The sequence below is a fragment of the Rissa tridactyla genome, chromosome 14 (assembly GCF_028500815.1).
Source record: "Rissa tridactyla isolate bRisTri1 chromosome 14, bRisTri1.patW.cur.20221130, whole genome shotgun sequence".
NCBI lineage: Eukaryota > Metazoa > Chordata > Aves > Charadriiformes > Laridae > Rissa > Rissa tridactyla.
The window spans coordinates 430,297-456,166 of record NC_071479.1 but is presented as its reverse complement, the minus strand read 5'-3'; the positions used below and the strand labels follow the sequence as shown (position 1 = coordinate 456,166).

The following is a 25,870-nucleotide window of genomic DNA, read 5'->3' as shown; positions in this document are numbered from 1 at the left end:
GGAATCGAGCACCGAGCATCTCGCCTGCTTGGAGCATGCTGGCACCGCGACCTCCTTGCAAAGGGTAAGTGTGACAAGCACGTGAGGGACAGAGGCATCCATGCAGTTCAGGAGCCACAGGAGACTCCAGTTGGTAGAGGAGGATGAACACAGTAAATCAGCAACCCAGGAAAGGGTTGCTAGGAATGCCTTACCCTGCACGATGAGGGCAAAGTGCTTCTCAGCTGACCCGACCGGGTTCTCGGCTATGCACGTGTAGCTGCCAGCGTCACCCGCCTCCACTGCGGCCACCTGCAAAGGGTGACAGAGCCCTGCTGAGGGCTGTGCTGAGCCGGGGAGCTGCTGGGCCTCCCACGGGGACCTCGACACCTGGCAAGACCAGGGCAACCTCCTCCCTGGGGAGGGAAGAGTGCCCTGTGCCCTCCACCTGGTGTCTCCCGTGTCACCCCCGTGGCACAGCCACCCTGCCCAGGGTGACACCAACCTGCAGGACCATGCCACCCTCCAGGAACTGGTGCTGTGGGCTGACCACAACGGGGATATTGTTCCAGAGCCAGGACACCGTGGGCACCGGGTGCCCGCTGGCTTCACACTTGAAATGGATGGTGCCATTGATGGTGGCTATCACCTCCTCAGCCAGGTCTTCTGTGCCACCGCAGATGGCCGGGGCAGCTGGAAGCAGGAGGTTATGGGGCTGCCACGTGCCTCCATCCACTCCCTGCCCCAGCCCTGTACTCACTCAGCACCTCCAGCTGGTAGTGCAGGCGGTCCTGTCCAGCCGCGTTGGCTGCCTCGCAGGTGTACCTGCCCGCGTCCTCCTCCCGCACCGCCGGCAGCTGCAGCACCCGGCCCCCTGCAGCACGGGGCAGAGGGACGGTTCCGGGGGGGTCAGAGTGTCCCCTCCAACCTCGCTGTGCATAGACCCCTATGCAGCCCCAGTGGCCCTGCAGGTCCCACGGGTGCTGTGCATGCTGACAGGAGCATGGGGACAGGATCCAACCTCCTCCATGCTACAGATGCTCTCAACCCATAAAGCTGCTGCAGGAAGCCCCCTGAACCCCACACCGAGTGCCCATCCCCATTACCTAGCAGCACCAGCACCCCTGGGCTGGGGGAGAGGGGCTCCCCGTCCTTGTACCAGGTGAGCTGGGGGGGTGGGAGGGCGTTGGTGTCGCAGTAGAGCACAGTGGGCTGGTCAAGGATGGCCTGACGGTGCTCTGTCACCTCCCCATCCTGGTCTTCCTCCCGGTAGAAGATCTCAAGAGCTTCATTGGGGCTCATCTGCTGCTGGAAGAGGGGTGGCACTGCGGGGACAGGCTGTGGTCAGCTGCGAGGAATGGGGACTTGCACCCCCAGGTGCAACCAGAGCATCTGCCCAGGCCTGACCGGGGCCAAGGAGATGTTTGTTTTCCAGCAGATACAAACCCTCTTCCTGCTCACCCTGCTCTGCTCCCACAAGGGACCCCACTAAGGACCTCTCCCCTTACTGAGACACCCAATGCTCCAGGCACTGGCCAGACACCCCGGGCTCACCTTGGATGTGCACAATGAAGTCCCTGTCATCTTCACCCACAGCATTGGTGGCCACGCAGGTGTAGTGCCCCGAATCAGAGACACTGGCTGGTTTGATCTGAAGGACCTGCCCCTCGCTGAGGATCTGGAGGTGGCTGGCACTTTCCAGGAGCTGAACAAGAACCCCATCCCCAAGGCAGGGAAGAAACAGGAGGATTACACACACAGGAGTGGGACAGATCCCAGGCAGCCATAGAAATGGTATCTTCCAACTCCATCCACCTGGGAGAGTCCCCAAAACCAGCAGCTCCTCCCTGGTAGCGGTTAGGACCTCACCTGCTTGTCCTTGTACCACCAGATGGTCGGCTCCGGCACAGCCCAGGTCTCGCACTCCAGCATCACTGTGCTGTTGACCGTGGCTTTTACCTCTTTCATGGCAAATTCCCCCAAAGGCTCATCTCTGGCAATCCAAGGAGGAACTAGTGGGGAGAGACAACACATCTGGGATAAGAGAAGAGTCCCCAAACTCTTGCTCTGCCCTGATCCGTGACAGGCAGGACCTTGGGGTGCTGCTGACACCCTCAGATAGACCCCTTTGCCCTCCCCAGGGTAGACAAGAGGCTTTTTGGGGCCACATGCTGATACATTTGTGACTGAGCACCAGCTGCAAGAGGTGCAGCTCCCCAGGGTGAAGGCACAGGAAGGGAAGGAAAGGGCACCGGCCCCATTACAGTGGTGGGGAATTAGGAAGGACATGGAGAGCTCCCGCACCCAGGACCTTCACGGAGTAGTTCTTCATGGCCTCCCCATCTTCGTTGGCCACAATGCAGCTGTACGTGCCCGCGTCCTCTTCCTGGGCATTCAGGATCTGCAGCCCATGGCCACCTGGGCAAAGTGGGGGGCTGCCTTAGAGAGTTGCCACTCACAACCATAGCTGTCTATCCCCATGCAGCACAAGAAGACATCTTAAGGGACCTGCTGATCACCTGCAAACCTGACTTGAGAGGGTCTAGTACTCTTTTAGAGCACAGTTTCCAGGCTTATAAAAACCAGTGCTGTCTCACTGATGCTGCCAAGGAGGCTCTAGCTATTACCAGATGATGTAGCACATGTAAGACCAGCATCCACCTGATGGCCTGAGCCTCCAGGTCCCACAGGACAATGAATTCTCACCATCCCACTGCCCTGGACCACAGCCAGACCCAGAAAGGGCCCCACTCCCCCTCCCCCAGGCATGGAGCAAGGGGCCACACGGCAGTCATGCAGAGCCTGTGGACACCACCACAGTACCAGGGAGCAGCTGGATGTTTCTAGACACTTTGAGGGGAACCTCATCCTTTAGCCAGGTGATGTTGGGAGATGGGTATGCCAGAGCCTCGCAGACCAGGGAGACAGGGTTGTTGATGATCACTGTGACTTCTTCTGCATCGGCATCTCCAGCAAATGTGGGACTGGCTGCAGAGACGTGTTTGCATGGCAGATCAGCATTAGCACCCACTTAGGATTCCCAATGCTTCATCCCCCCACCAGAGAGCATAACCCAAGTTCAGGGAGTTGGACTTGACCGCAGCATGTGAAATGCTCAGTGCATACAGCACAAGCCCAACTTCAGCCTCTGCCCTCCAAAATAGGGCAGAGAGAGGCCACAGAAGACATTCTCTCCCTTCCCACAAGCCATTGTCAGAGATGGATCTTGCACTAGGTAGGCCCTTTATGTTCCTTCAAGGAGGTCTCATGAGGACATTCTAGCAGGTCCAGGACACCATCCCATGCTGCTAGCTGGAGGTTTAAGGGATCGTCACCACCTCCCCGGGGCAGGCAATTAAAAAGCCCTCTAAGCCCACGTTACCTGCTCATACCCGAGATTCTGCCTCCATCCAAAGGCACCTCGTACCTGAAACATCCAGCAGGTAGTGCTTGCTTTGATTTGCCACAGAGCTAGAGGCCACGCAGGAGTAGCGGCCAGCATCAGACAGGGACACTTGGGGGATGTGGAACACAGAGCCATCAGGGGAGATGGAGAAGGTGTTTCCATTAGGCAGAGGGTGGCTGTCTTTCAGCCAGGTGATCGTTGGTTGGGGCTTGCCTGTGCGGGGTGGAAAGCAAGTTTTGGCCTTCATGCAAAGTTTTTCCATGTGTGAGCACAGCCTGACCGGGGTCGCTGCGCTGCAGCTTTTCTGGGAAGCAGGGACATCAGCCCAAATGCAAAATTATCACAATCTGGATCAAGTTTTTAGACGCTGCTGAATGAGCCAGCAAGAAGAAAGGAAACTGTCCTGAGTAGGAGGTGATTGATTATTCCCATCACTAAAGGGGAAACCAGATTAGAGGAATTTTAGCTCCATTTGGAAAAGATTGGAAGTTACATCATGGAACAAGCTCCCCGCATGGGTCCAGCACTTCCCGGACAGCCCAACTGCAAAGCCAGGAACTATCCCAAAAAACCTCTTAAGTCGATTTCAGCTATTTTCATGTCATTGACTGGCGCCGTCCATTTGCTCCACGCCCCAGAGGGAGACTCGGGTCCCTGAGCCCCATCTCCCACCTCCTCACACCACCTCCACTCCCCACATGATGCTCACCTGCAGCCAAGCAGGACCAGGTAACAGGGTGACCCTCAGGCACTTTGGTGGTCTCTTCATCATCTGCATTCTCAATGCGGGGAGGAACTAGGAACACAAGCCACCAGGGACCTCAGCAGCTGACCACCTTCACCGAGCCTTCAAGCTCACATACTAAGGCATGAAGGACTCCAGCACTGCAGCTCCCATCATGCCCAGTCTTAACTCATGACTGTGCCACCAAGGGTGAAGTTCTGAAATCCCATCAAGAATCCTGCAGCAGACAGAGGACCCCTCCTTACCTAGGACTTCCACGTAGAAATGCCTCCTGGCCTCCCCAGCTACATTGCTGGCCAGGCAGGAATAGTGGCCACCATCCTGGGCTTGTGCATGGCTGAGCCTCAGCATCCAGCCCCCTGGAAGGACGGAGCAGAGAGGTCTCAGGGCCCTGATCCAGGCACCAGCCCATCTCAGCAGTACTCCTGCCGGGCTGGAGCTCCACCACATTTACACCCATCACTGTAGGGGCAAAATGTGTTCCTGAGGCTCTCATCTCTCACAGCATCCATGCTTCATCCCTGACCTGAAAGCACAAGCATGTGCTTGCTAGGGGTGACGGGAGAGCCGTCCCGGGACCAGGTGACTGTAGGCAGAGGAACACCAGTGGCCTCGCAGGTCAGCGTCAGAGCTCCATGCAAAGACACGCTGACGTTTGTTGTCAATCCTGATCCTTGAACGAACGCAGGAGGAACTGGAGATGCAGAAGAGGATGGACATCCATTTGCAAAGCAGTCATAAAGACAGCAGAGTAAGGCAAACTGAGTAATCCTGGCTTGTTCCCACCCTGCTTGTACAGTTTGAGGACACAAACGCAGAAGGACTGTGAGCATCATCTGAAGTTGTCAACTTCAAAGGTGTTACAGGACAGGTGACTTACAGCAAGTATGTGCCACCTACCTGCACAACCAAGCACACGCTTACGGGTGTGACACCAAGCTGGCCACACACCCTGAGCCACCTTAGGCCTTTTCCGGCTCAAGCACTTGGTACCTTGACCCATGAGGTTTCCCCAAGCCCTTGGAAAGTCGATGACTTTATGAAGCATGAGATGGTCTGCTCTGATGACCATGTAAAGAAACTCCAGCCTGATGAAGCCAGTTCTACAGCTCTGCTTGGAACATCCCCCTTCTGACCTAAGACATTCTATGTACTGGGTTGTCCAAGACCTTTGGGTTGTCTTGTTCTCCGCACTCGTGCTGTGCAACATCACCACCCTCCCAAGCCTGCCTGCACCCATACCCCCCAGCTGCCAGCCCTGTCCCGCACCCCTACCATGCACCGTAATGTCAAACTCTCTCCGGTCCTGCCCCACCGCATTTGCCACCAGGCAAGTGTAGCGTCCTGCATGGGCCACCTCCACCTTGGGGATGCGCAGCTGCCTCCCCTGCTCCATAAGCAGGATCCCGTCCCCACCAATCACAGGCTGCCCGTCCTTCACCCACGTCACCGTGGGCAGTGGCGTCCCCATGGCCTCGCACTCCAAAACTGTCTCACCAGCCTTGATGACAGAAACCTTCCTCAGGGCTTTGCTGCTGCCCTGGATCCTCGGCAGTGCTGCAGGCAGAGGGACACAGGGTGGAGGCAACACTCGCAACTCCCTTGGCCATGTGCAAGTGGATATACGAACACCATCGGTCTGGATGGAGGCAGCAGCAGGAGGACGAAGCAAATGTGATGGGGTGCAACTAGTGCAATTGGGCTACTGGAGTGAAAACCAGCTGCAATCAGCTGGAAACCTGGAGGGGCAAAGCCAACCCAGCTAGCAGCATCCTTTCCCAAACACCCAAGGCAGTGGGCAATGGCTGTGAACTTTTCGGGCCAGACGGACCGTGTGTTGAGAGATACCATGGCACCTTCAGCCACCCCAACAGGTCCTCTGTGTCTCTGGACCCCACTGGCTCACCATGCACCTCCAGGCGATGCTCCTTGCTGCTGCTGCCGGCAGCATTCCTACACTCGCAAGTGTACGTCCCCTTGTCCACCAGCCATACCTTCTCGATGTAGAGCATCCTCCCTCCCGCGGACACCAGCTTTGGACTCCCAGGTTGGGCAGAGAGGGGCTCACCTGCCAGGGAAGGAGACAACAGCCTCTCTTAGATTCCCATCAGGACCAGCTCCCACCCAGAAGCTGGATACTGCCCAGCATAAAGCACTCCTTGTTCTGAGGAGACCAACAACTGCCTGGTAGGTCAAAAGATGTGTGGGGAAGGATGAGGCTGGGGAGCAGGAACCTACCGTCCTTCTGCCAGCTCAGGGTGGGGAAGGGGATCCCGTGGCACTCGCAGGCCAGCCTGACGGACTGCCCCTCCAGCACAGACACAGCGGCAGGCTCTGCCGAGGAGAAGGATGGTGGCACTGCAGGGGACGAGAGGAGAGGAGCAGCTCGCTGATGGCATCGGACTAAAGAAGAGGGGCAGTTCCCCACCAGAACTCGATCCTGCTGGCTACACACCACCCACTGGGCTTCACACAAAGGGAACCGGCAAGCCTCCCCTGTCGCATGTGGAAACAATAATCTTGACTCTCCAGCTATTAAGCGAGTGATGCTTTTAATTGCACGTGGCCTACAGCAGAGGATGACCAAGCATCCCACGCCAGCCACACAGGCAGGCCAAGCCCAGGTTGGCCAGACACAGCCTTATTAGGTAGCACTGCTCACTGGGAAAGTTACCTAACTCTTTCCATTATCGGATGCTGTTCCCAGTTGCTCATAAATACAGCTGGCTGGAAAATGGTAACTCCTTCCCATGAGGGATATCAATTTGTAGAAGAAAAAACCCAACACCCAGAAACCCCTGAAAAACAAAAACAGCAGAACCCAAACAATCCACCCGAGCCAGGACACCAGACGTGCAAACGTTTCCCTGGGAAGGGATTGCAGGAACAAGCCCAGATCAGGAGAACTGGATTTTCTCCACTCCCTGGCTACCTGCCTGCAGGACCTCCACCAACTGGCCCAGAGCATTCCCGAGAAAAGCCAGGCCCTGGCTCAGCCCCCGGCGCTGCGGACGTGCTGAACGGGCCGGGAGGATGCAAGGGTGCTCGAATCAAGTGAGCGAAAGCAGCCGGTGCCCATCCTGGCAGCAGCCCAGGAACCCCCCTGGCATCCTCCTGTGTGCCTTGGGCAGGGGCAGAGCCAGGGGGACAGTGCCTGCAGCAACTGCCATGCTGACTAAGTGCAGAGAAAGGACAGAGAAGCCCTGGCAATAGCAAGGAAATCCCTTTGCTCTCCTGCCCACATTTTGGGAAGACACCTTTTCTGCATTGTCACCGAGATCTCGCCCCAAGACTCATGAAAACCTTGGCTTTTTCCCCTCTGACACCCATTCTGGTGGGGATTCCCTACCACCTCCAGCTCCCCTGTAGAGCTTTAATACTTTGGGCTTAATGTTTTCCAAGCCAGTCAACAACCCCGGGTACATATAAACAAGTGGTATAAAATATAGTATATATGTACGTGTGTATACACACACACTATATATCTATCTTGATAGACAGATATAGATATATTTGCTCCAAGGGGCTATTTCAGCCACCGCGGCCCTTACCCCACACGTTGAGGTTGTAGTGTCTCTCCGGGCGGCCAGGTCCCTGGCACGTGTACCTGCCCGCATCCTGCACAGTGGCTTGCCTGATCTGCCGGAGCAAGCAGAGGCACTAAGATGCTGGACGCACGCAGCCACTTAGTGGGGGGATTTTGTGCTGACAGAAGCCACGGGGACAGGGTCAGGATGAGAGGTGGGAGCTGGGACACCTCCCAGGAGTGGGCAGGTGGAGACAGGAGTTCTTCACAGCCCCGTTTCCCCTCCCATCCTCTGCAATGCTCTGAAACATCACCTGGAGCACAGTCCCCTCCACAGACAGCTGCATGCCTGGCTTTGGTGTGAGCAAGATCCCATCCTTCAGCCATCGAGACCCCTGAGGGGACACCCCAGGGGCTGTGCACTCCAGCGTCACCGACTTGTTGATGATGACAGAGACATTCTCCTCCTCGCCCATGGCAGCGAGTGGCACTGGAAAACAGATCGACAGGGTAACACCTTCCCTGAGCCACCCCTCTGGTACCCTCCCTCCCCAGGGCTGGTCCCCCACGACCCCACGCACTTGCAAGGGGACAAGAGAGCAGCCCCATAGTCCCAAGCATCGCATCCAACCCCACAGCCGCTCTGCGGAAGGGGCTGGGGATGCACAGGCGTACTTACACCACACCTCGAGGGTGGCCTCACGTCTGTCCTCCCCCACGGCACTGCTGGCTACACACGTGTATGTCCCCGAGTCCTGGAGGCGAGCAGTGGGCAGGGACAGCACGCGCCCGTCGGAGAGGATCTGTGCTTCCCCAAGAAGCAGAAAGAGCCCAGATGAGCACGAAACCAGAGAAACTTGCAGGCAGCTGGGCTGCAAGCCAGGACGCAGGAACAGGGGTGGGGAGCACAAGCCTGCCTTGAGCCTGTCCTTGTCACATCCCATGAACCCTCTGCCCACCCATGCCCCTCGTGGCAGGAAAGCTCAGCACGGAGCTGAGCAGGTCCATGCTCCCATGGACCAAACATGGGGCAGGTCTGGGCAACATTGCACCTGCTCAGCTCCAGCAATTGTTTTTTTAAAAGCCAGAATAAGGAAAAAGGAGCATCATCCTGGAGGGATGTCCCCAGTGAGCCCCCCCTTCATCAGGACTTGTCTCACCTCGGGGCCACCTGCCACCATACTGGGCACCAGGTTGCCGTCCTTCAGCCACAGCAGCACCGGAGCTGGGGTCCCCATAGCATCGCACTCCAGTGTCACGGGCTCGTTCACCACCACTGTGAGGGGGCTGGGGCCGGCTGTGATCCGCGGGGGCACTGGGGACGCAAAGAAATGTCACTGGGAGCAGCAGGGTGCAAAAGGGACAGGGCAGGCAGGAGACACCACGGTGTGGGCCAGGCAATACCCATGCATGGGGCCATGGTTTTCTAGGAAGTTATTTGGGATGAACACAGGGGATTGCATGGCTGGAATTTCAAACGGGGCAGACGACAGGGGCTCTGCTAAAGCCATCTTCCAGGGATGTGTCCCAAGGGCTGGGACAGCCCCGTTGGTCCCATGCACACACAAGATGCCGGGAGGGAAGCACCCGGCTCTCAGGTAGCCACAAGTCCTTCCCCTGCTCACCATGGACTCACCAGTCACCTGCAGGCTGTACCAGAACTCGGTGACACCAGCCACGTTGGAGGCCACGCAGCGGTAGCTGCCAGCATCAGAGAGCTGGGCACGATGGATCTCCAGGTGCATCCCATCCCTGGACAGTGTCCGTCCCGGTCCAGCCAACAGCTGCTCACGCCCCTTGTACCAGGTGATGTCTGGAGGGAAGCAGGGAGTCGAGCTGTGAGGAGTGATGCTGCTGCCCCAATCACCAAGGGGACTCAGGGAAAGTCCCAAGGACACACAAGCAAGAGCTGAGGGAGAGGATCGACTCACCGGGAGCAGGCAGCCCTGAGGCCAGGCACTGCAGGGATGCTGTGCCGTTCTCCAGGATGTCCAGCTCCACTGCGCTGGGTTCAATGTTTGGCGGTACTGCAACCCAGCACGCACGGTCATCGGCTCTGCGCAGCCCGAGCCAGCGGCAGCCACACCATGCGGTGCCGTGGGGCACAGCCGGGCTCACCAGGGACTCTTGGCACCCACCGAGCCCTGGGAGAGCAGTGGCTGGGGGCCAGGGCTCACTCCCCGCTCTGGGAGGGGACCACATCGCCACATGGTGCCACTGCTGCTCCCCGAGTCAGCCCGCAAATTTATTCTCTGCCCCAATGAGATATTCATCCTTCCCAGGCTCCCTGCCTGGTTTCTCACCCAGCACCTTCAGCGCCGCATCCTGCGATGCTGACCAAGGGGTGTTCTGGCCAGAGGGGAAATGGGGCTGGGGGTAGACCCTCCACTGGGAGGCAGCCATCAAAGATGGATGCTATGGTTTACCGCAATATCAGTGGCCGTCAGCTCTCAGCCTTATTAGCAAGAGGCAAGATCACAACAGACCAAGCCAGTGACCCTACACCTCCCAAAAAACATGGCCAAGAGCACCCACTCCTTTGGTCAGCCACATTCTCCCTGACATGCAGGATGAATAGCGGATCTCATCCCAGGTGCTGTGCTCACCTTGCACCAAAACCTGCACCTCTGCTTGGGCCACCCCTGCCCAGTTACTGCCCTGGCAGACGTAGAGTCCTTCGTGACCAAGCCCCACGCGGGCAATCAGCAGAGTCCTACCATCCTCGGACACCACCGCACCATCCTGCTCGCCCAGCGGATGCCCATCCTTCAGCCACCTGCGAGGAAGGAGACAGGTGGCAAGTCCTTGGTCTGTCCTGACATCACCCACCCCCCGTTTCTGCCCACCAAAGGAGTGAACAGTGGGGTGCTGGCAGCAAGGACTGTCCCCTTCTCACCTGGAAAGGGGCTGGCAGTGCCCAGATCATTGGGCAGAGCAGGATGCCAGGGGCAAGGAGCAGGAATGGATGCCTCCCATACTAAGGGAGACCCCAAGCCAGAGGTCCCCATCACCCATCCTGAGGTCCCATCCCAATCTCTGCCACAGCTTTACGTGCTGGGCTGCAGAGCACCCCGAGGGAGTTACACAGCGCCCGAGGGAGCTCAGGACCCACCACCCTGCAGTACTCACTGGATCCGGGGTGTGGGGATGCCCATGGCACGACAGTGAATCCTCAGGGAGTCGTTGGCGACGGCCGTCATGGGGCTTTCCCCATCGCCGATCAGCAGCTGGGGGGGAACTGAGGGGAAAGGAGACCTCAGGCTGGGACCACCCTTGGACCTGGCACAGGGATGTGGGAGCAGCCAAGGGCTTGGAGGGTGCAGGACCCCAGTGGTACATTAAGACCCACAGGAGGAGCATTTTAAATCGCAGACGTGAACCTTGGACATGCAGGCTGTAGCTGAGCGAGGCGTTCCCCGCGGCATTTGTGGCCGTGCAGGTGTAGAGACCGGTATCCGTCACCTGGGGCTTGGCCAGCCGGAGGGACCCCGAAGGGAGGACACTGTAGCTTGGGGCAGAGGGAACATAAAAGCTGGGTGGGAGGAATCCATCACCTACCACCCATCATCCATCTCAGCTAAAGGCTGAGAGATCACCACCACCTTGAGACAGCCAAGAGAAGGTCCTCAGGGCCACCTCCTGCCCAAGGAGGGTGGCAGAACTGTCCACGGATGCAAACCCCCTTTGACCAGCTCCTGCATGAGCTCAGCACGAGGCAGCAGTGTGAGCCACCCACCCGGGGGGACAAAAGGGGACAGGGCTCCCCATGGAGCACAGCCCCTGCAGCTGGCCGGGCTCTTGCTCCCAGCACTGTCTGTGCTCCGCAGACATAACATCATCTCAGCCCACGGCTGCAGATTCCTCCTTGTGTGCTCCCATAAATCACCCGGGCACGTGAGGACAAGCATGTGAGATGTGGGGAGCAGCACAAGTCAACCAGGAGCAGCCACAGGAAACCAGACAAGAATGACAAGGCAACACAGTCCCTCAAGAAAAGCAAAACCAAGACACCTTCCTGCTTCCCCAGGCCATAGCAATCCTCAGATGCAGGGAAAGAAGTGATTAACCTCAAGATCAGGGCCCACAATTCTATGTAGCCACTTCCAGCACAGTGCTAACATACTGAGAAAGAATGTCCTGCTTCCAAGGGGGAAGACCAAGACACTCAATAAACACATATCCAACCACTCTCCAGGTTATCTTCTCTCATCGAGTTGCATTAGATGACTGTCCCATGCCTGCCATCAGCCTCAACACCATCAACAAGTTAATTTGGCCCTCCAGAAGTCACCTACTGGAACAGAACTGGCCTTTAAACCCACACCCCAGTACAGACAAAGCCACCAGGAGCATTTCAATGCCTAAAGCCCATGAAATCTTGCTGACATGCGGGTTGTGAGGCAGCAGAGGCTGCAGCACCCCCAGCCTCCCCAGCCGCCTCTCCTCCTCTCCACACTGCTCACCTCCTCCTCCAGACCTCAAAACTCCTCCTTGGTGCCCTGCAGCCACCTGGGTGCGGAGCAGCATCAAGCCTCAGTCCAACACCTCCCGCAGGGATCCGCCATCCCCAGGCACGGTGACAGCACAAGGCAGGAATGTGCATGAAGGCGGATGGGTGAGCGGGGCTGAGGAGCTGTGCTGGAGCCGCCTTCTCTTCCCAACCTCAGCCCTGCGTCCAGGGCAGGCACACAAAGGGTCGGGAGCAGCTGCTCCATCACAGCAGATGTTTGTATGATGGAAAAAAAGCCTGGTGGTTCTTTCTCTGCTCTCCTTGGGGAGCAGAGCTAATGCCATACCAATTGGCTGCCTCAGCTCCTGACAGAGCACTGAGCATTGGCCACTCAATGCCAGGGATGCCCTCCACATGTCCCTACCAAGCAGCCGAGTCCCTTCATGGACCCGACATCCCCCTGAGGGGACACAATCCCAAGAGATCATGGCTCTGCCACCCACAACTCTCCTTACCTCGCAGTGGCAAGAGGCAGTGGCTGGGAGTCCTGGGTCCACACCACCAGGGGAGGGGGATAGCCTTGAGCCTCGCAGGGCAGAGTGGTCTCCTGCCCAAGCACAGCCAGGATGGTTATGAGGTCTGCTGCTTGCGATCCGTTCACGCTGATCCTGGGCTTCGCTGGGTGGAGAGGGAGCATGGATGAGGCAGGAATATTTCAAGTGTTCCACAGCCCTCATTGCTGCTCTTCCCATCCCACAAACCCTGGAACCTGGCTAGGTGGCCCAGGGGAGCTAGGAGAGTTCTGAGGTCATGCTCTCCCAACCAGTCACCCTCTGGAGCTGGTGCCAGTCCCGGGCACTCACTGCTGACGAAGAGCTGCATCTCCCGGCTGGAGAAGCCTGCTGCGTTGGTAGCTGTGCAGAAGTAGGTTCCAGCATCCCCAGGGGAGGATGAAGAGATCAGGAGGGTCCCATTGGGGTCAAGGTGGTAGCGTGGGCTCAGCGAGATGGGCTCTGTGCCCTGCAGAGGAATGGGAAGGGAGGAAGGAAGACAGCAGTGCCTCTCCCATGAGCTGAGCATCCCAAGGGCAAGAAGAGGACTCTAGATCCATCAGAGAGGGCTACCTCCCAGTTCCAGCTTACCAGGGCACTTGGTGCCACCTCCCTGGGCAGCCACAGCCATACTGGAGACCTACATCCCCTCCAAACACGTTACCCCACACTGGAGGGTGACCCAGAGCCTGGCTGTCTGCCCTCGTCACCTACCTTTGCCCAGGTGACAGTAGGGGGGGGCACACCGGTGGCATTGCACTGCAGACTGACAGCCTCTCCCTCGGTGGTGGTGACAAGGACAGGGCCAAACTCAATGCTGGGTGGAACTGGGAAGGAAGAGGAGCACCTCATCCTGCGTGGCCAGGGATGTCCAGCAAAGAGTGCGGTGCTTTGCTGCTGAAGAAGTGTAGAGGGCACCCGCTCCCTGTTCATTGCAGAGCGGGGACGCCCGGCACCCTGCCACTCACCGTGGATCACCAGGGACACGTCCTGCCTGTGTGAGCCGAGGGCATTGGTCACCTCACAGGTGTACCTCCCTGCATCCCCCTGCGACGCCTGGTCCATGTGCAGGCTCCCATCAGCCAGCACGGAGTAGCGGCCACTTGGGGCAACCTGGGCGCAGGGAGAGAGCAGAAAGCAGGACAGACAGAGGGGTCAAACATCACCGTATGACCCTGTCTTTGGGCCTTATCTAGAAATCAGCGGGAATGCCTTGATGCAGTGATAAATCCACGTTACCCTCCCAACCCAAATGCTTCCCTGGCATCTTCCACCAGCAGCTTCAGCCCCAGGAGGTTGAATAACTGGTCCTGCAGCAAAGCCCCTGCTGCAGGGCCATACTCGCAGCTGCCCACCCACCCCACCCCCCACCATCCCGGGGTGGCGGGGGGCACAGAAGCCTCACCGGCTGCCCATCCTTCAGCCATCGGCGGGCTGGGAACGGCCTCCCGGCCAGGATCACGCAGGGCAGCGACACAGGCTGGCCTGGGAGCGCACGGACCACAGGGGATGCGAGAGCTATTTCTGGGGCTGCTTGAAAGAAGGGAAAGGGAAACAATATTAATTGGAGATTAACTGGCCAGGAATGCTCAGGAGAACAGATCTGGATCGCCTTTCTTCCAAGGTCCAGATATTGGCCCGGCACCGGCCAGCTCTGACATTCAGCTCCCCCAATAATTTGGGGATATTCATCTACAGTTTGGGCTCAAGCCTGTGTCAGTGCATTAAGCCAGAGAAAGCTTGGCTTGGAAGGGCATTATCCAAACCCTGCGCTGGGATGGGTTTTGCTGAGCGTTCACTGCAGCCGGCTTGGGAGGCGACGTGGCTGCTGCGCTCTCACAGCCGGTGCTGGCAGCAGCCAGGATCAATACACCAACAAAAGCACGTAAAAGCAAACCGTGTCCGGTGACCACGAGCTTGACCTCCGCTCGGATTTTCCCAAACTCGTTCTGGGCTTCGCAGATGTAGATGGCTTGGTCATCCAGCGAGGCGCCTGGAGCACAGCAGGGAGAAACCTGAGCTTGGTGGGGCTGGAAAGCCCTGAGCAAGCTCCGGGACAGGGTGACACTGCCCTCCCCAGCCCCACCACCGCCTCTGATGGGGGACAGACCCTGCAGGGCTGGAGACTTGCAGGCTGTTACAGCACAGCTAAGCTCACACAAGTAAAAAGTGCAAATAAACCCACTATGTCAATGCTTTACTACCGCAAAAAGAGTGGGCACAGCGGGTAACCCCACTGCTGGGACACCAGCCTGCAGCGGGGCAGGGGGAGAGCACCCAAGGGTGACACTGTAAGCATGCTCCCGGGGGGGATGCCCGTGCGTGCTCTCCGCCATGCCAACACACGCTCAGCGCTCTTACTGTCGATGAGGAGCTCAGCAGCCTCCAGCTGTCTGGAAACACCGGGTGGCCCATGCCAGCCCGTCACAGGCTTCCCGTCCTGCCGGGACCAGGTGACCTGTGGCAGGGGAGAGCCCTCAACGCGGCACAGCAGGCTCACGCTGTCCCCGACCTCCACCGCCATGTCCCCCAAGGGCTCGGGAAAGTGAGGGGCAGCTGGAGGAGAGAGCAGCGGAGCCAGGGATCAGGCAGGTCCAACACCCCCTTCCCCATAGCAGGCTCCATGCTCTGCACAGCCCAAAGAGATGGGGCTGCAAAACCCACAAGCCAGGTAACCCTGAAGAGTCGTGAGATTGACTTAAAGCGGTTGGTGCTCTTCCAAAGCTGTTATAGCCATTGCAGTTCCCATCCCTTCCAGTTACACTCAGCACCCCCCTGGCTCAGCAAAACCTCTTGCACTTCTCCACTTTTAACTGCTTCAAGCCTCACTGCCCCCAACTCAGAACCTCCTCTCCGCCTCCTCCCCAGGCTCTTCCATCCCTTCTGCCTCTGGTGGGAAGCCCTGACCATCAGTTGGGGTATCTGGATTTCCAGACAGACAGAAACCAGCCTCCACCGCATCCCACTAATTACACTTTGCACGCCCAGTCTTGCCCCAAGCCATTGTGTCTCATGCAAGAGCATCTACACCAGCCTTCTGCCAATTCTTGAGCCTCTTCTCTCCTCCTGACCCTTGGAAATCCCACCAGGCTTCAGCTTGTACTGAGCACTGACACCCCCACGTTGGGAAATCTGAGAGCTGGGAGCGAGAGAGGAGCCTTGGAAAGCAGTGAGTGGGAGCTGAGCTGGGAGGGAGCGTAGTGGAGATAGGCTTGAGTGCTCAGTGGCATCGAAAAGGAGAGGCAGAGACTTACACCCTACATCCAGCACGGTGTTGTTGAAGGCAACGCCAGCCTCGCCGAGAGCCTCACAGACGTACTGCCCTGCATCCTCCTCCCGCACCGCCTGCAGCCGCAGGACGGCACGCTGGGTGCCACGTGGGAGCACCGCCACCGCCTGCTCGCCTGCCCCAAGACCCCCCGCATCAGCGCCTCGAGCAGCCCCGGGGCTCCCTCCTGCCGTCGGTCCAGGGGACTCCGCGTGTGATGTCCCTGCAGGGCAGCGGAGGCGCCCGGTACACGGAGGGGGTTTGCTCCCCAGGTCTGTCCCAGGCTCACCTTTGTACCACACAACATGTGGTGGGGGCACCCCCGAAACCCAGCACTCCAGGGTCACGTCTTCTCCCACCAGTGCCTTCAGGCTGGGTGTCACCGCCAGGATGGCAGGAGGCTCTGCGCCGCGGGGAGAGACACGGCTTCAGCGACTCCCTGCAGTGCTGGGTGCAGTGCCATTTATCCCGAGGGGACCCTGGAGCCCTGGGAGCTGCCCCCCAACACCCTCCATCACAGACAGCCCCATCCCATAGCTCGCATGCCGCAAGGTCCCAGCTGGCCGACAAGGGACAGCAAGGGGGGACAATAAATCCCTCCCGCGGTGGCTCCAAGCCCGGGCCCTTCCTGGGACGCTGCTGGCCGTCAGGGAGCAGGTACCGGTGAACTCCAGGGTGATGACTTGTTCATCCCAGCCCAGCGCACTGATGGCGTAGCAGCTGTAATTCCCCGCATCCTCCGGGACGGCAGCCGTGATGTGCAGGGTACCCTGAGCATCTGTGAAAACCCTGCGGCAAATGGGGAGAGAGGGAAAAACGAGTCCTGTAAAAATAAGCTGATGAAAAGTGAATTGAAATAAGTGAGTGGGCTTAAAACCACCCTGCACATGTGGTAAGCGCTGGGCATTGGATAGATGTGGGTTAGCACTTAACGTCAGTTCCATCAGCTGCTGCAGGGAAGGACATTGCTATGAACCAGGGAAAATCATTGAGAATTGGGCTTTTTCACCTCCAAAGTAAAAAAAAAAAAAAAAACAAAAAACAAACAAACCTTCCCCAGAGTCCACTCCAGCACTCACAGCCTGACACAGACAGGGAGGTGGAAGCCAAAAAGCAGAAGAAATTAAGGGGAAGCACAAGGAGTAATTTGAGGCTTGAGTGCACACCAGGCGTGCAAAGCATCTCAAGTCCCCCTCAGTGGGCACGGTGACCTGGATAAGGCAGGATGGCTTAAGAATAAATATATGAAATGAAGGCTAGCACTATGCCAAACGTCTCAGTGCACGGGCTGGGGATATTGCAGTGCCTTCCTCTTTCCAGAGCTATGGGCAACCCCAAGCCCCTCTCCCTCAGCCTGTGCATCCCTGCGAGGGGAGCACCATCTCCGGTGGGACAGGGAGGACGAAGGCACCGCGGTCCCCAGGGGTTACCTCTCGTCCTGCTCCAGCGCCCAGCCCCAGCGCCTCCAGGTGGTGCGGGGCGGGGGGTAGCCCCCAGCCACGCAGTTCAGCCCCAGCTCCTGGCCCCTGCTGAAACGCTGGGGGCTGGCGTCGACCTTCACCCACGGCGCCTCTGCATGGCAAAGGGTTGGAGAAAAGCTCAGCTCCCAGGTGCCATCCGCCATCCACCCCCGGGGCAAGGCATCACCCGGGCCAGGGTCCCGTGCAGGGCAGAGCCTACCCTGGATGAAGAGCCAGAGGGAGGCGGTGGCAGTGCCATGGGCACTGCGTGCCACGCACTCATACAAGCCCCCGTCCTCCGGCTGCACACGGCTGATCTCCAGCGAGTGGTTCTGCAGCAGCCTGGCCCGGCCGTCCCCCGGCTGTGCCACCTTCCCGTCCCAGCTCCATGTCAGGTTGTAGGGCACGTTGCTCAGAACCGGGCAGGACATGACCACATCTTGGCCCGGTGAAGCTGTGATGTTGCCCAGGGCTTTGAGACGTGGTGGTGGCTCTGCAAACACGACACGCCGCGGTGAAACAAGCCCATGCCCAGCTGCAGCCCTGGAGACCCACAGGGACCGAGGCTTGGCAGGAGCGATCCCCACCTGAGACAGAGACGTAGGCACGAGCCCGCGTCACCCCGACCTTGCTCGTGGCCGTGCACTCATAGAACCCTTCGTCACTCTTGGACACCACAGGGATCAACCAGCTGACATTCCCCCAACTCCTACAAAAAGGGAGATTACAGGGTCACCCCCACCCCAGAGCTCTGGAGCTGGGGCTGCCATGCCACCACCCTGCTCCAAATCCCTAGGACTCTTTTCCATCCAAGCCAGGCAAATGGATGCAACCCCATCTCCCACAGCATCACTCGGGCACATCCCTCGGGATTTCCCCCTGCTTCCTTGGGATGCTCCGGACTTGCAGGCTCCCAGCTAGAACACAGCATCCCCCCACCAGGGGGGCACAGCTGATGTTACTGTCCACATCCATCATGGGTCCACCATGGAGCCCACTGGGCCAAACCAGAGGCTCACCTGAAACGCTGCTCTTCCCCGAGCTTCCTCCTCCCGCGGCTGAGATGCAGATGGAAAGCGACCTCACTCTGTGCAGAGCAGGAGATCAGCAGTGGCTCGTGGCTGTAAGCCTGGATCTTACTGGAGATGTTCACTTTGGGTAGACCTGGAAGCAGGTGGGGACACGCACGCGTGTAAACACTCCTGGGGAGCTCACCAAGGGCTGCACTGGGAAGCAGGGTAAAAAAATATCCAAGCAGAAACCAAAGCAGAGGCAGTGCTGGAGCCTCTGGCACCTTTGGGGAGCATGGGGACCACTCACCGGGGAGCACGCTGGTGTAGGTGACCCCGGAGAGGCGGTGCAGGGGGTGGCCCTGGGCGTCTTCGCCCTTCACTTTCAGCAGAAAGTCACCTGGGGGGACACGGAGCAGTGAGCCCACCCAGAGCTGCCCGGAGGAGGTGTTGGAGAGGGGCCGCATGGGCAGCGAGAGCAGGGCATGGCCAGAGGTGTTGAAGAGCTCGATCTCCTGCAAGTGCCCAGGTGGCTGGAGACTGGTGCAGTTCACCACCACGGAGATGGGCAGACCTGGAGGGAGGGAAGGGAAAAAAAACAATCCAGCCATGTTCCTGGCTGCAACAAGCCCCAACACAGCATCCATGCCCCCAGGGAGCACCAGCCTCACCCTGCACCGGCTGCTCCCAGGGCTGGTCAACATCGGAGTCCAGCTGGGTGGAAAAGCTGGCTTGAAAATTAATGTTGCTGATGCCCGTGATCCTCAGTGAGTGCCGGCCGCTGCTCTGGGTCTAGAAGCAGAGCAAGAGGCACATGCCAAGGGCAGGGGAAGGGAGAGGCGATGGGGAAGGGAGGAGGCAGCAGTTGGCCCCTTCCAGCCCACTCAGGCATCCTCTGCCTGGCTGGAGGTGGATGGGGGAAAGCCCACGCCTGGCAAAGCTAAATATCAATCAGGGGATGGGTAGGGGCTGTGCAGGGTCCACCACCAGCCTACCGTGACCGACCACATCCCTGGCTCGTGGGGCTCCATGCCCAGCACCATGGCCGAGTTGGGGATGCTGAGCAGTTCCTTCAGACCTTGGCCTTTCTCGAGGACCTTTCCTGCAACAGTGAATGACCCTCTGGGATGGGCAGCCCGGGTCCATCCCCTGGTCCCAGCAGCCATCCCAGGGCTCACCACGGTGCAGAGCCTCACACAGCTCTCACAGCCAGGGCAGCAGAGAAAACCCTCCTAAAACCAGAGGCAAAGCCAACCCGGCAGGGGAGCAGAGACACTTTGTACTTAATGGGAGCTTTGCAGCTCACTGCTTTTCTGTTTTAAGTTTTCAGTGCAGGGTTTGGCGATCCCCACGCCTGCAGCCCTGACCTGAGGGCTCTCCAGGAGGCAAAGCATCACCCCCCACATGCTCCCCTCCCCTGGGCTCCTACCTGCTGGATCCCGGACCTCGATCCCCGGGGCAGGACCACTCAAGGAGATGGTGACCTCCTTCAGGCTAGGGTCGAAGGGAACAGGCCACGTGTGCTCCCCACCATCCTCATGGTCCATGGACAGCAAGTGGACTTTGGAGGCCTGGATGGCCTCTTCCACCCACTTCAGCACCTGGGGGACACATGGGGGAGGATTAACCCGGATCCCCCCTTGCTGTCAGGTATGGCCATTCTGGGACCTGTATCGCACCAGGCCAAAATCTCAGACACGGCTGCCAAACAGTGCCCAGGCGAGGGACCAGCGGGTGCCAGCACGAGGGTGGCACTGGGATGGATGGGCAGGAGGTGGTGGCCCTGGCTGAGTCCCCCTTGCCAAAAGCAGTTGAGTAATTTGGTGTAATTGTTATTGCCAGGTGGCTCCTGCTCAGCCGCTCGGAGCGGGCACATTATTACCCCCCAGCTCACTCATAGGAATAGAAACCATTCAAATACACAGCTGCTGGAGGCTGGGCAGGGGGTGTTCTGGGGGTCTGCTGCCCGGTACTGAGCAGAAAAGCACTTTGATCTTCCTCAGATCTCCGCAATTTCATGCCGGTCAAGATCTTCAAGGACAGGGGCAGGCAGATGGGCTCCGCTCCCTGCGGCCAGGCCATGCGCCCGATTGCCGGGATGCTGAGAGCAACAGGAGCCCCCCAGCTTCATCCTCAGCCCCAGGCAGACGCCTCCCCTCTGCGAGGACAGGCGAGCCAGCTCATCCCAAGGGTCACACACGCAGCCCAGCAGCAAGCTCAAGAGCAAAGAGCCTTCTCCAGCCCTCCCTTTGGTTTCAGGCTGAAGCAGGGCTCCTGGAGCAATCTGGGGGTGCCCTGGGCACAAGGATTAACCCTAGGAAAATGTAAGAGCAGCCAAGCTGGGCTGGACCACACACACTTCCATGACCCTGTCCCTGCTCCCGAAGGTCTTCCCACTGACCTCTGTCACCTGCTGCTTGTCCAGGTGGAAGATCTGCCCGGAGCTGGTGGCAGCGATGCGCTCGTACACACGGTACCCGGGGTGGCTCCTGTCCCCGCAGTCCCCCGTCAGCACAAACACCACCTGCCACAGCAATGCTGCCCATAGCATCACCCACAGCCACGGGGGTCTGTCCATCCCAGGGAGGGGGCACAGCCAGCATCGAAGTGTCCCCAGTACATCAAGCCAGCCTGGGGGATGCAAAATTCACCCCACTAACAGGGGGTTTATTGCTGTGGCTCACCTGGGTCTGCTTGTGCTGCAGCAGCCGCAGCAGCTCCTCCTGCTGCTCATAGTCCTTGGCCCGAGCATCCGAGAAGACGTAGACAAAGGAGCCAGGGCGTGAGACCTCCACGGCCAGCCTGATGGCTCCGACACTCATCTCTGGGCAGTCCCCTCCACCCTGCGGCGCACAGGGAGGGATGTGGCACAGGCACCGAGCCACCCGGTGCTCAGCCCTTCCCTGCTGGTCTCCCGGCAGGATCCCACCCAGGGTCTGCTCGTGGGGAGGAATGGCACCTCCATTGCTGGAATCAGCCCAAGCACAGACAGAGCAGCGCGATGGCACCGCAGGGACAGGCAGGATCACAAGGACCCGTCCCCATCTCACTGCTAACGAGGATTAAACAACCCATTTGGGGACCCAGAATCACAGAAGCCCCTGGCTTCCCACCACACCTTCACTGGGCACATTCGTGCCCACCCCAGCCCGTCACCCCCCACACAGCAGCAGAAGCATCCACCACAGGCAAGCGCAGAGGCACAGCGAGGACCAGCTCCCGCTTCCACAGGGATTTGCACCCCGAAGGGCTGTGAAACAATTTGCAGCCGCAGCTTTACACCTCCCACCAAAACACAGCTGCATCCAAAGGGAAACACCACAGGGATTTTAGCAATGCACGGGAGGCAGGGCAGGAGCGGGGATGCATAAAGCATGATTAAACTTCCAGAGAGGATTTCAGCTGGCAGAACGCAGCTGAAATTGTTTAAAAAAATTTAAAAACTCAAACAATTTTCAAGCACCACTTCCAGAAGAAGAGATTTTTTTTGGTTCCATGGAGAGTTTGTGCAAACTCTCCCAGGGAAAGCATTCCCACTTTGGGACAAGAACTGTGAACTGAGAACTCTCTGCCCCACCGCAGGAGCTCGGGGCTCAGTGCAGCATTGCCCACCTTCTCCACTCCCACTCCAGAGCAGTCAGCCCCCAGCAAGCCCAGCTCAGCTCCAAGCCCCCACCTCATTCCCAGGGGACACCAGGGAGCAGGGATTGCTCCTGGGACCCACCGCCATGCAGGAACGCAGGGCCAGGCTTCCCACCAAGGGCCATGCACCAAGCCACACGTGGGGCAGCACGCAGGGCTGAGGACGCCTACCTGGACATGGAGCTCCTGCAGGCGCCGCTGGAAGAGCCGGGGGTCTGCGGTGAGGGTGGCAGGTCCCACCTCTGCAAGGACACCGGCACCTCAGCCTCCCCGACCAACGGCACCGGCCTCCTGCAGTGCCACGTTGCCAGTGCTCCCAGCCACCCGCCCTGGCTTAAACACCCTTATGGGATCTGTGAGACTCAGGGTTAAGCATCTACCCTGGCTTTTCACCAGGGGAGACGTGGCTTTGGGCACACTGACCCCATGCCCAGGGCTACAGCCCACCCTAGGAAAGCTCTCAGCCAGAATGAGCTGCAAACCGATGCAGAAACCCTTTTACTGCCTCTGCCTTCTTCCCTGTCTGGCTCCAGTGATTTTCATTCAAAGTCAGTCTTTCTGCTGAAAATAAAGGCTCGGTCCCACTCTCCTTGTAGGGGCTAGGGGCTCTTTTGGAGAGCAGCTGCTATTTATGGGTGTGCACAAAAATCCCAAGGCAAAGACTTGGACAGAAAGAAATGATTCTGGTGCTGCAGTACGCTACCGAAACCTCTCAGGGAGTGGTGCTTTTATTGAGCCAACCTGAAAATGAGCTGTGGACTTGCACAGAAATGCCCCCCCACGACTATACCTGGGAAATTTGAATAGACTGGAAATAGGAAAGCCACCCACAAGTGGGTGCCAGCATCACTGTGATTAATCCGGTGAGAAACGGCTTGCCCTGTGCCCGCAGGGCAGCTTGGAGATGGGAGCCCCTGCCCAGCACTGTGCCCTTGAGCTGCGGCTCATCCCACAGTACCATCCCCATTGCAGTAGTCATTAAAAATAGGGAAGAGGGACAGTGCAGCACTTGGAAAGTGCATGTTTCAGCCCCAAACCCAGCCAGAACCACACCCCAGGTCCCCGCAGCCCCATCTCCCCATGGGATGCATGCCCTCACCCTGTCCCAGCCTTACCTGGGTCGTGGAAGGGGACCAGCACGTAGTTGCTGATGGGCTTCGTGCTCCTGCTGAGCGTCCGCTCCAGGATGCGCGAGGCCCCGTCCATCACCTGCACCAGGTCGTCATACATGGAGCCGGTGACATCGAAGACAAAGGCTAAGGTGGCCCCCCCTGTGCCGGGGGGCAGCTCGGCGAGACTGGGGGCCAGCAGCAGCCAGAGACTCACAAACACCCCTCCGTGGGGTGGCATCATGGGGGGAGACCCTCGGGTGCTGGGGACACCCCTTTTGTCCCAGGGTCCTTCCCCCAGACCCCCAGGGCACCGTCCCCACACCAGGGAGGGACTCAGGGTGCAGGGGGCCACAGGTGGTGGGGACAGAGCAGGGACCCCAGCCAGGGGACGCCCAGCCACTGCAGCTGCAGACCTGCTCCTCCAGCGCTCAGCTTCTGGGAGGGAGGGAAGGAGGGAGGGAGAACAGGAATTTTGGAGCCAGCGGCATGGGGGGGTGGTGGGTGGGAGCTGGAGGGAGCCGGGATGGGGATGCAGGGATTGGGAAGCAGGTCCTGCAGCCCACAGGATTGTCAGAAACACTGCCCAGGCCCCCACCCCGGATCTGACCCCCCCTTCCCCGGCTCAGAGAGCCCCCACTCTGCCAGGGGGAGGCGGGGGTTAGGGGAGGACACGGGTGCTCACAGCTGAGCGCCTGCGGGGAAACCCTGCCAAAGCACGGCAGGGGGGAGCAGAGCCAGCTGCGAAAGAGATCCCGAGGAAGTGACACCCCACCCCCCCCCGCCAGGCAAAGGGCCCTCCCTGGAAAAGGGGCTCTAGGAGGGCTCCGGGGGGCTCCCCAGCGTATCCAGCCCAGGAACAGGGAGCAAACAGCCATGTAAAGCGCAGACAAAGCCGGAGCCAGGAGAAGGGCCGGGAAAGGCAGCCCTTGGCCGGGAGCACTGGCCAGAGGCTGCGGAGCTTTTCCTGGCTCCCCCCGCAGCCGAGCGCTGAGCTCATGGCTGCTCCAGAGGGATGCTGCGCTCTTGCTCAACTCTCCCCCCCGGGGGCCGGGCAGCAGCCGCGGCCAAGGGCCGGCTCCAGGTGAAGCTGCGCACCGAGGGACGGATCCTGACCGGGCTGAGCACCCCCTCCCGCCCCCAGCGCCTCCCCGGCACCAGCCCGGCTCCTCCCAGACACAGGGGATGGGGGACATTAGGGACCGCCCATCCCACGTCCCCACACACGGAATCGTGGGACCCTCTTTTGTGTCCCTCTATCCCATGTGTCCCTGCAAGCCTGAGCCCAGCCCAGCACAGTCCCAGGGTGGGTGAGACCCCCCCCCTGCAGGAGGGCAGAGGGGGCAGCCACATGGCACCATGAGCTGTGCTGGTGGCCTGTCCCCCTCGGGTCCCACAGCCAGGGCTGTGCGCTTGTGTCCAGCTACCCACCCGCAGCCCCTTGTCCTCCCCACGCTTTGCACCCCCAGCCCCCCACTCACTGCAAGCTCTTGGGGGGGTCCCCCACCCCACAGTGCCACTAAACCTACCGCAGAGCATCCCCAGCCACTAACCCTACGCCCCGGCAGGGAGCACCTCTCTCCAACAACACCGGCACCCAGAAACCCCAACAGCTTTTACCCATCACCAAATTAATCCCAGTCAGCCCTTCCCACACCCACCAGCGTTCCCAGTCCCAGGAGCACCTGCACTAGCTGGGCTTTAATCCCGTCTTTGCTGGGGGTTAAAGCACGGCAAAGGCAGGGTAACCACTGCGGTTTGGAGCCTGCACCCATCCTCGCCCACTCCCCAGCATGGGGGATAAATCCCCGGGTGCCCCCCACCATGTGCTGGCACAAGGCACCTCCGAACACAACCCCCCGTGCAAACACAGCCTCCTTGTTTAGGGCATCTCCCCTGGCCTCCTGAAAATAATTAGTCAGCCTCGTTAGGCGAGCAAACAAATGAAGATGGGCTGGCAGGGAAGCCTCGCGGTGCTCATTTCCAGAAGACTTGGCAGGGTAGAACGGCAAACGCGATCCCACCGCACGTGAAAAGCCTAATCCAGGCTGCGAACCCCCCTGCTTGCCCAGCCAGCTGTGGGGGGGGCTGTGAGGCACAATTACGAGATATTAATATCAAGCTTCCTCCATAGCCATTGCATGCCAAAAGCGACCCGATGTCTCTCAGCCTGCTGCATTGATAAGGAGGAGATGGGGATGGCACGGGCGGGCACGGCACAGCTGCAAGTGGTTTTGCTGCAAAAAAGAAATAGAAGAGAGGATGCGGGTGCTGGGGAGGGGGATAGGAGCTGGCAGAAGAAAAGCTGTGTCTGGGCAAAGGGAGGTGGAAGGAGTCCTGTTACAGGGGGTGAATGGTCCTGAGTGTGCCCCCAGCCTGGAGCTGAGACCTGACAGCTCATCACAGCATGTGGGCATGGTGCCCCCTCCCCGTCTGCCTGCCGGCACAGCTCAGTGCATCCACGGTTGCAGCCACGGTTTGCAGCCACCACTAGCTGCCAGTGCCGCTGCAGCCCCAGCTCAGGACACATGGCACCAGAGGGTCGGACCCCCCCAGCCCAGCTCCCGGCCCCACTGAGCATGGGGGGCAGCTTTGGGGGCCGCAGGAGGCAGCGAGCCTGACCCATGCCCCACCCCGAGGCTGCCTGTCTTCCCCTCGCAGCACATCACAGACCACGGGTGCTTCGTTATTGTCATTAAGCTTTTATTTCCACTGTCACAAAGT

General features: G+C 59.3%; 1 protein-coding gene across 4 annotated transcripts in view; it reads right to left on the bottom strand.

Moving 5' to 3' along the window:
- HMCN2 (hemicentin 2) overlaps positions 1-23,567 on the bottom strand; it is a 37,185-nt gene extending 13,618 nt beyond the window's left edge. For 3 of the 4 annotated variants that reach the window (XM_054221093.1, XM_054221095.1, XM_054221096.1), the window contains exons 1-45: positions 23,153-23,567; positions 22,209-22,279; positions 21,080-21,238; positions 20,797-20,919; positions 19,825-19,996; positions 19,391-19,497; positions 19,067-19,187; positions 18,706-18,969; positions 18,405-18,549; positions 17,973-18,094; positions 17,606-17,878; positions 17,356-17,497; positions 16,587-16,714; positions 16,215-16,328; positions 15,912-16,061; positions 15,019-15,213; positions 14,555-14,650; positions 14,063-14,187; positions 13,626-13,770; positions 13,372-13,484; positions 12,970-13,126; positions 12,622-12,784; positions 11,037-11,164; positions 10,786-10,894; positions 10,263-10,432; positions 9,588-9,683; positions 9,293-9,469; positions 8,817-8,971; positions 8,336-8,459; positions 7,971-8,146; positions 7,682-7,769; positions 6,369-6,488; positions 6,037-6,198; positions 4,657-4,824; positions 4,376-4,489; positions 4,095-4,181; positions 3,407-3,598; positions 2,803-2,967; positions 2,284-2,397; positions 1,849-1,991; positions 1,534-1,684; positions 1,086-1,304; positions 740-853; positions 485-672; positions 195-291 (exon numbers count right to left, since the gene is read on the bottom strand). In XM_054221093.1, coding sequence (XP_054077068.1) covers positions 195-291; positions 485-672; positions 740-853; positions 1,086-1,304; positions 1,534-1,684; positions 1,849-1,991; positions 2,284-2,397; positions 2,803-2,967; positions 3,407-3,598; positions 4,095-4,181; positions 4,376-4,489; positions 4,657-4,824; positions 6,037-6,198; positions 6,369-6,488; positions 7,682-7,769; positions 7,971-8,146; positions 8,336-8,459; positions 8,817-8,971; positions 9,293-9,469; positions 9,588-9,683; positions 10,263-10,432; positions 10,786-10,894; positions 11,037-11,164; positions 12,622-12,784; positions 12,970-13,126; positions 13,372-13,484; positions 13,626-13,770; positions 14,063-14,187; positions 14,555-14,650; positions 15,019-15,213; positions 15,912-16,061; positions 16,215-16,328; positions 16,587-16,714; positions 17,356-17,497; positions 17,606-17,878; positions 17,973-18,094; positions 18,405-18,549; positions 18,706-18,969; positions 19,067-19,187; positions 19,391-19,497; positions 19,825-19,996; positions 20,797-20,919; positions 21,080-21,238; positions 22,209-22,279; positions 23,153-23,390 — 6,580 coding nt within the window. In that variant the 5' untranslated portion in view covers positions 23,391-23,567. The remainder of the gene's footprint in view (positions 1-194; positions 292-484; positions 673-739; positions 854-1,085; positions 1,305-1,533; positions 1,685-1,848; positions 1,992-2,283; positions 2,398-2,802; positions 2,968-3,406; positions 3,599-4,094; positions 4,182-4,375; positions 4,490-4,656; positions 4,825-6,036; positions 6,199-6,368; positions 6,489-7,681; positions 7,770-7,970; positions 8,147-8,335; positions 8,460-8,816; positions 8,972-9,292; positions 9,470-9,587; positions 9,684-10,262; positions 10,433-10,785; positions 10,895-11,036; positions 11,165-12,621; positions 12,785-12,969; positions 13,127-13,371; positions 13,485-13,625; positions 13,771-14,062; positions 14,188-14,554; positions 14,651-15,018; positions 15,214-15,911; positions 16,062-16,214; positions 16,329-16,586; positions 16,715-17,355; positions 17,498-17,605; positions 17,879-17,972; positions 18,095-18,404; positions 18,550-18,705; positions 18,970-19,066; positions 19,188-19,390; positions 19,498-19,824; positions 19,997-20,796; positions 20,920-21,079; positions 21,239-22,208; positions 22,280-23,152) is intronic. The other variant, XM_054221094.1, reaches the window with a different exon arrangement.
- Positions 23,568-25,870: the final 2,303 nt, after the last annotated feature.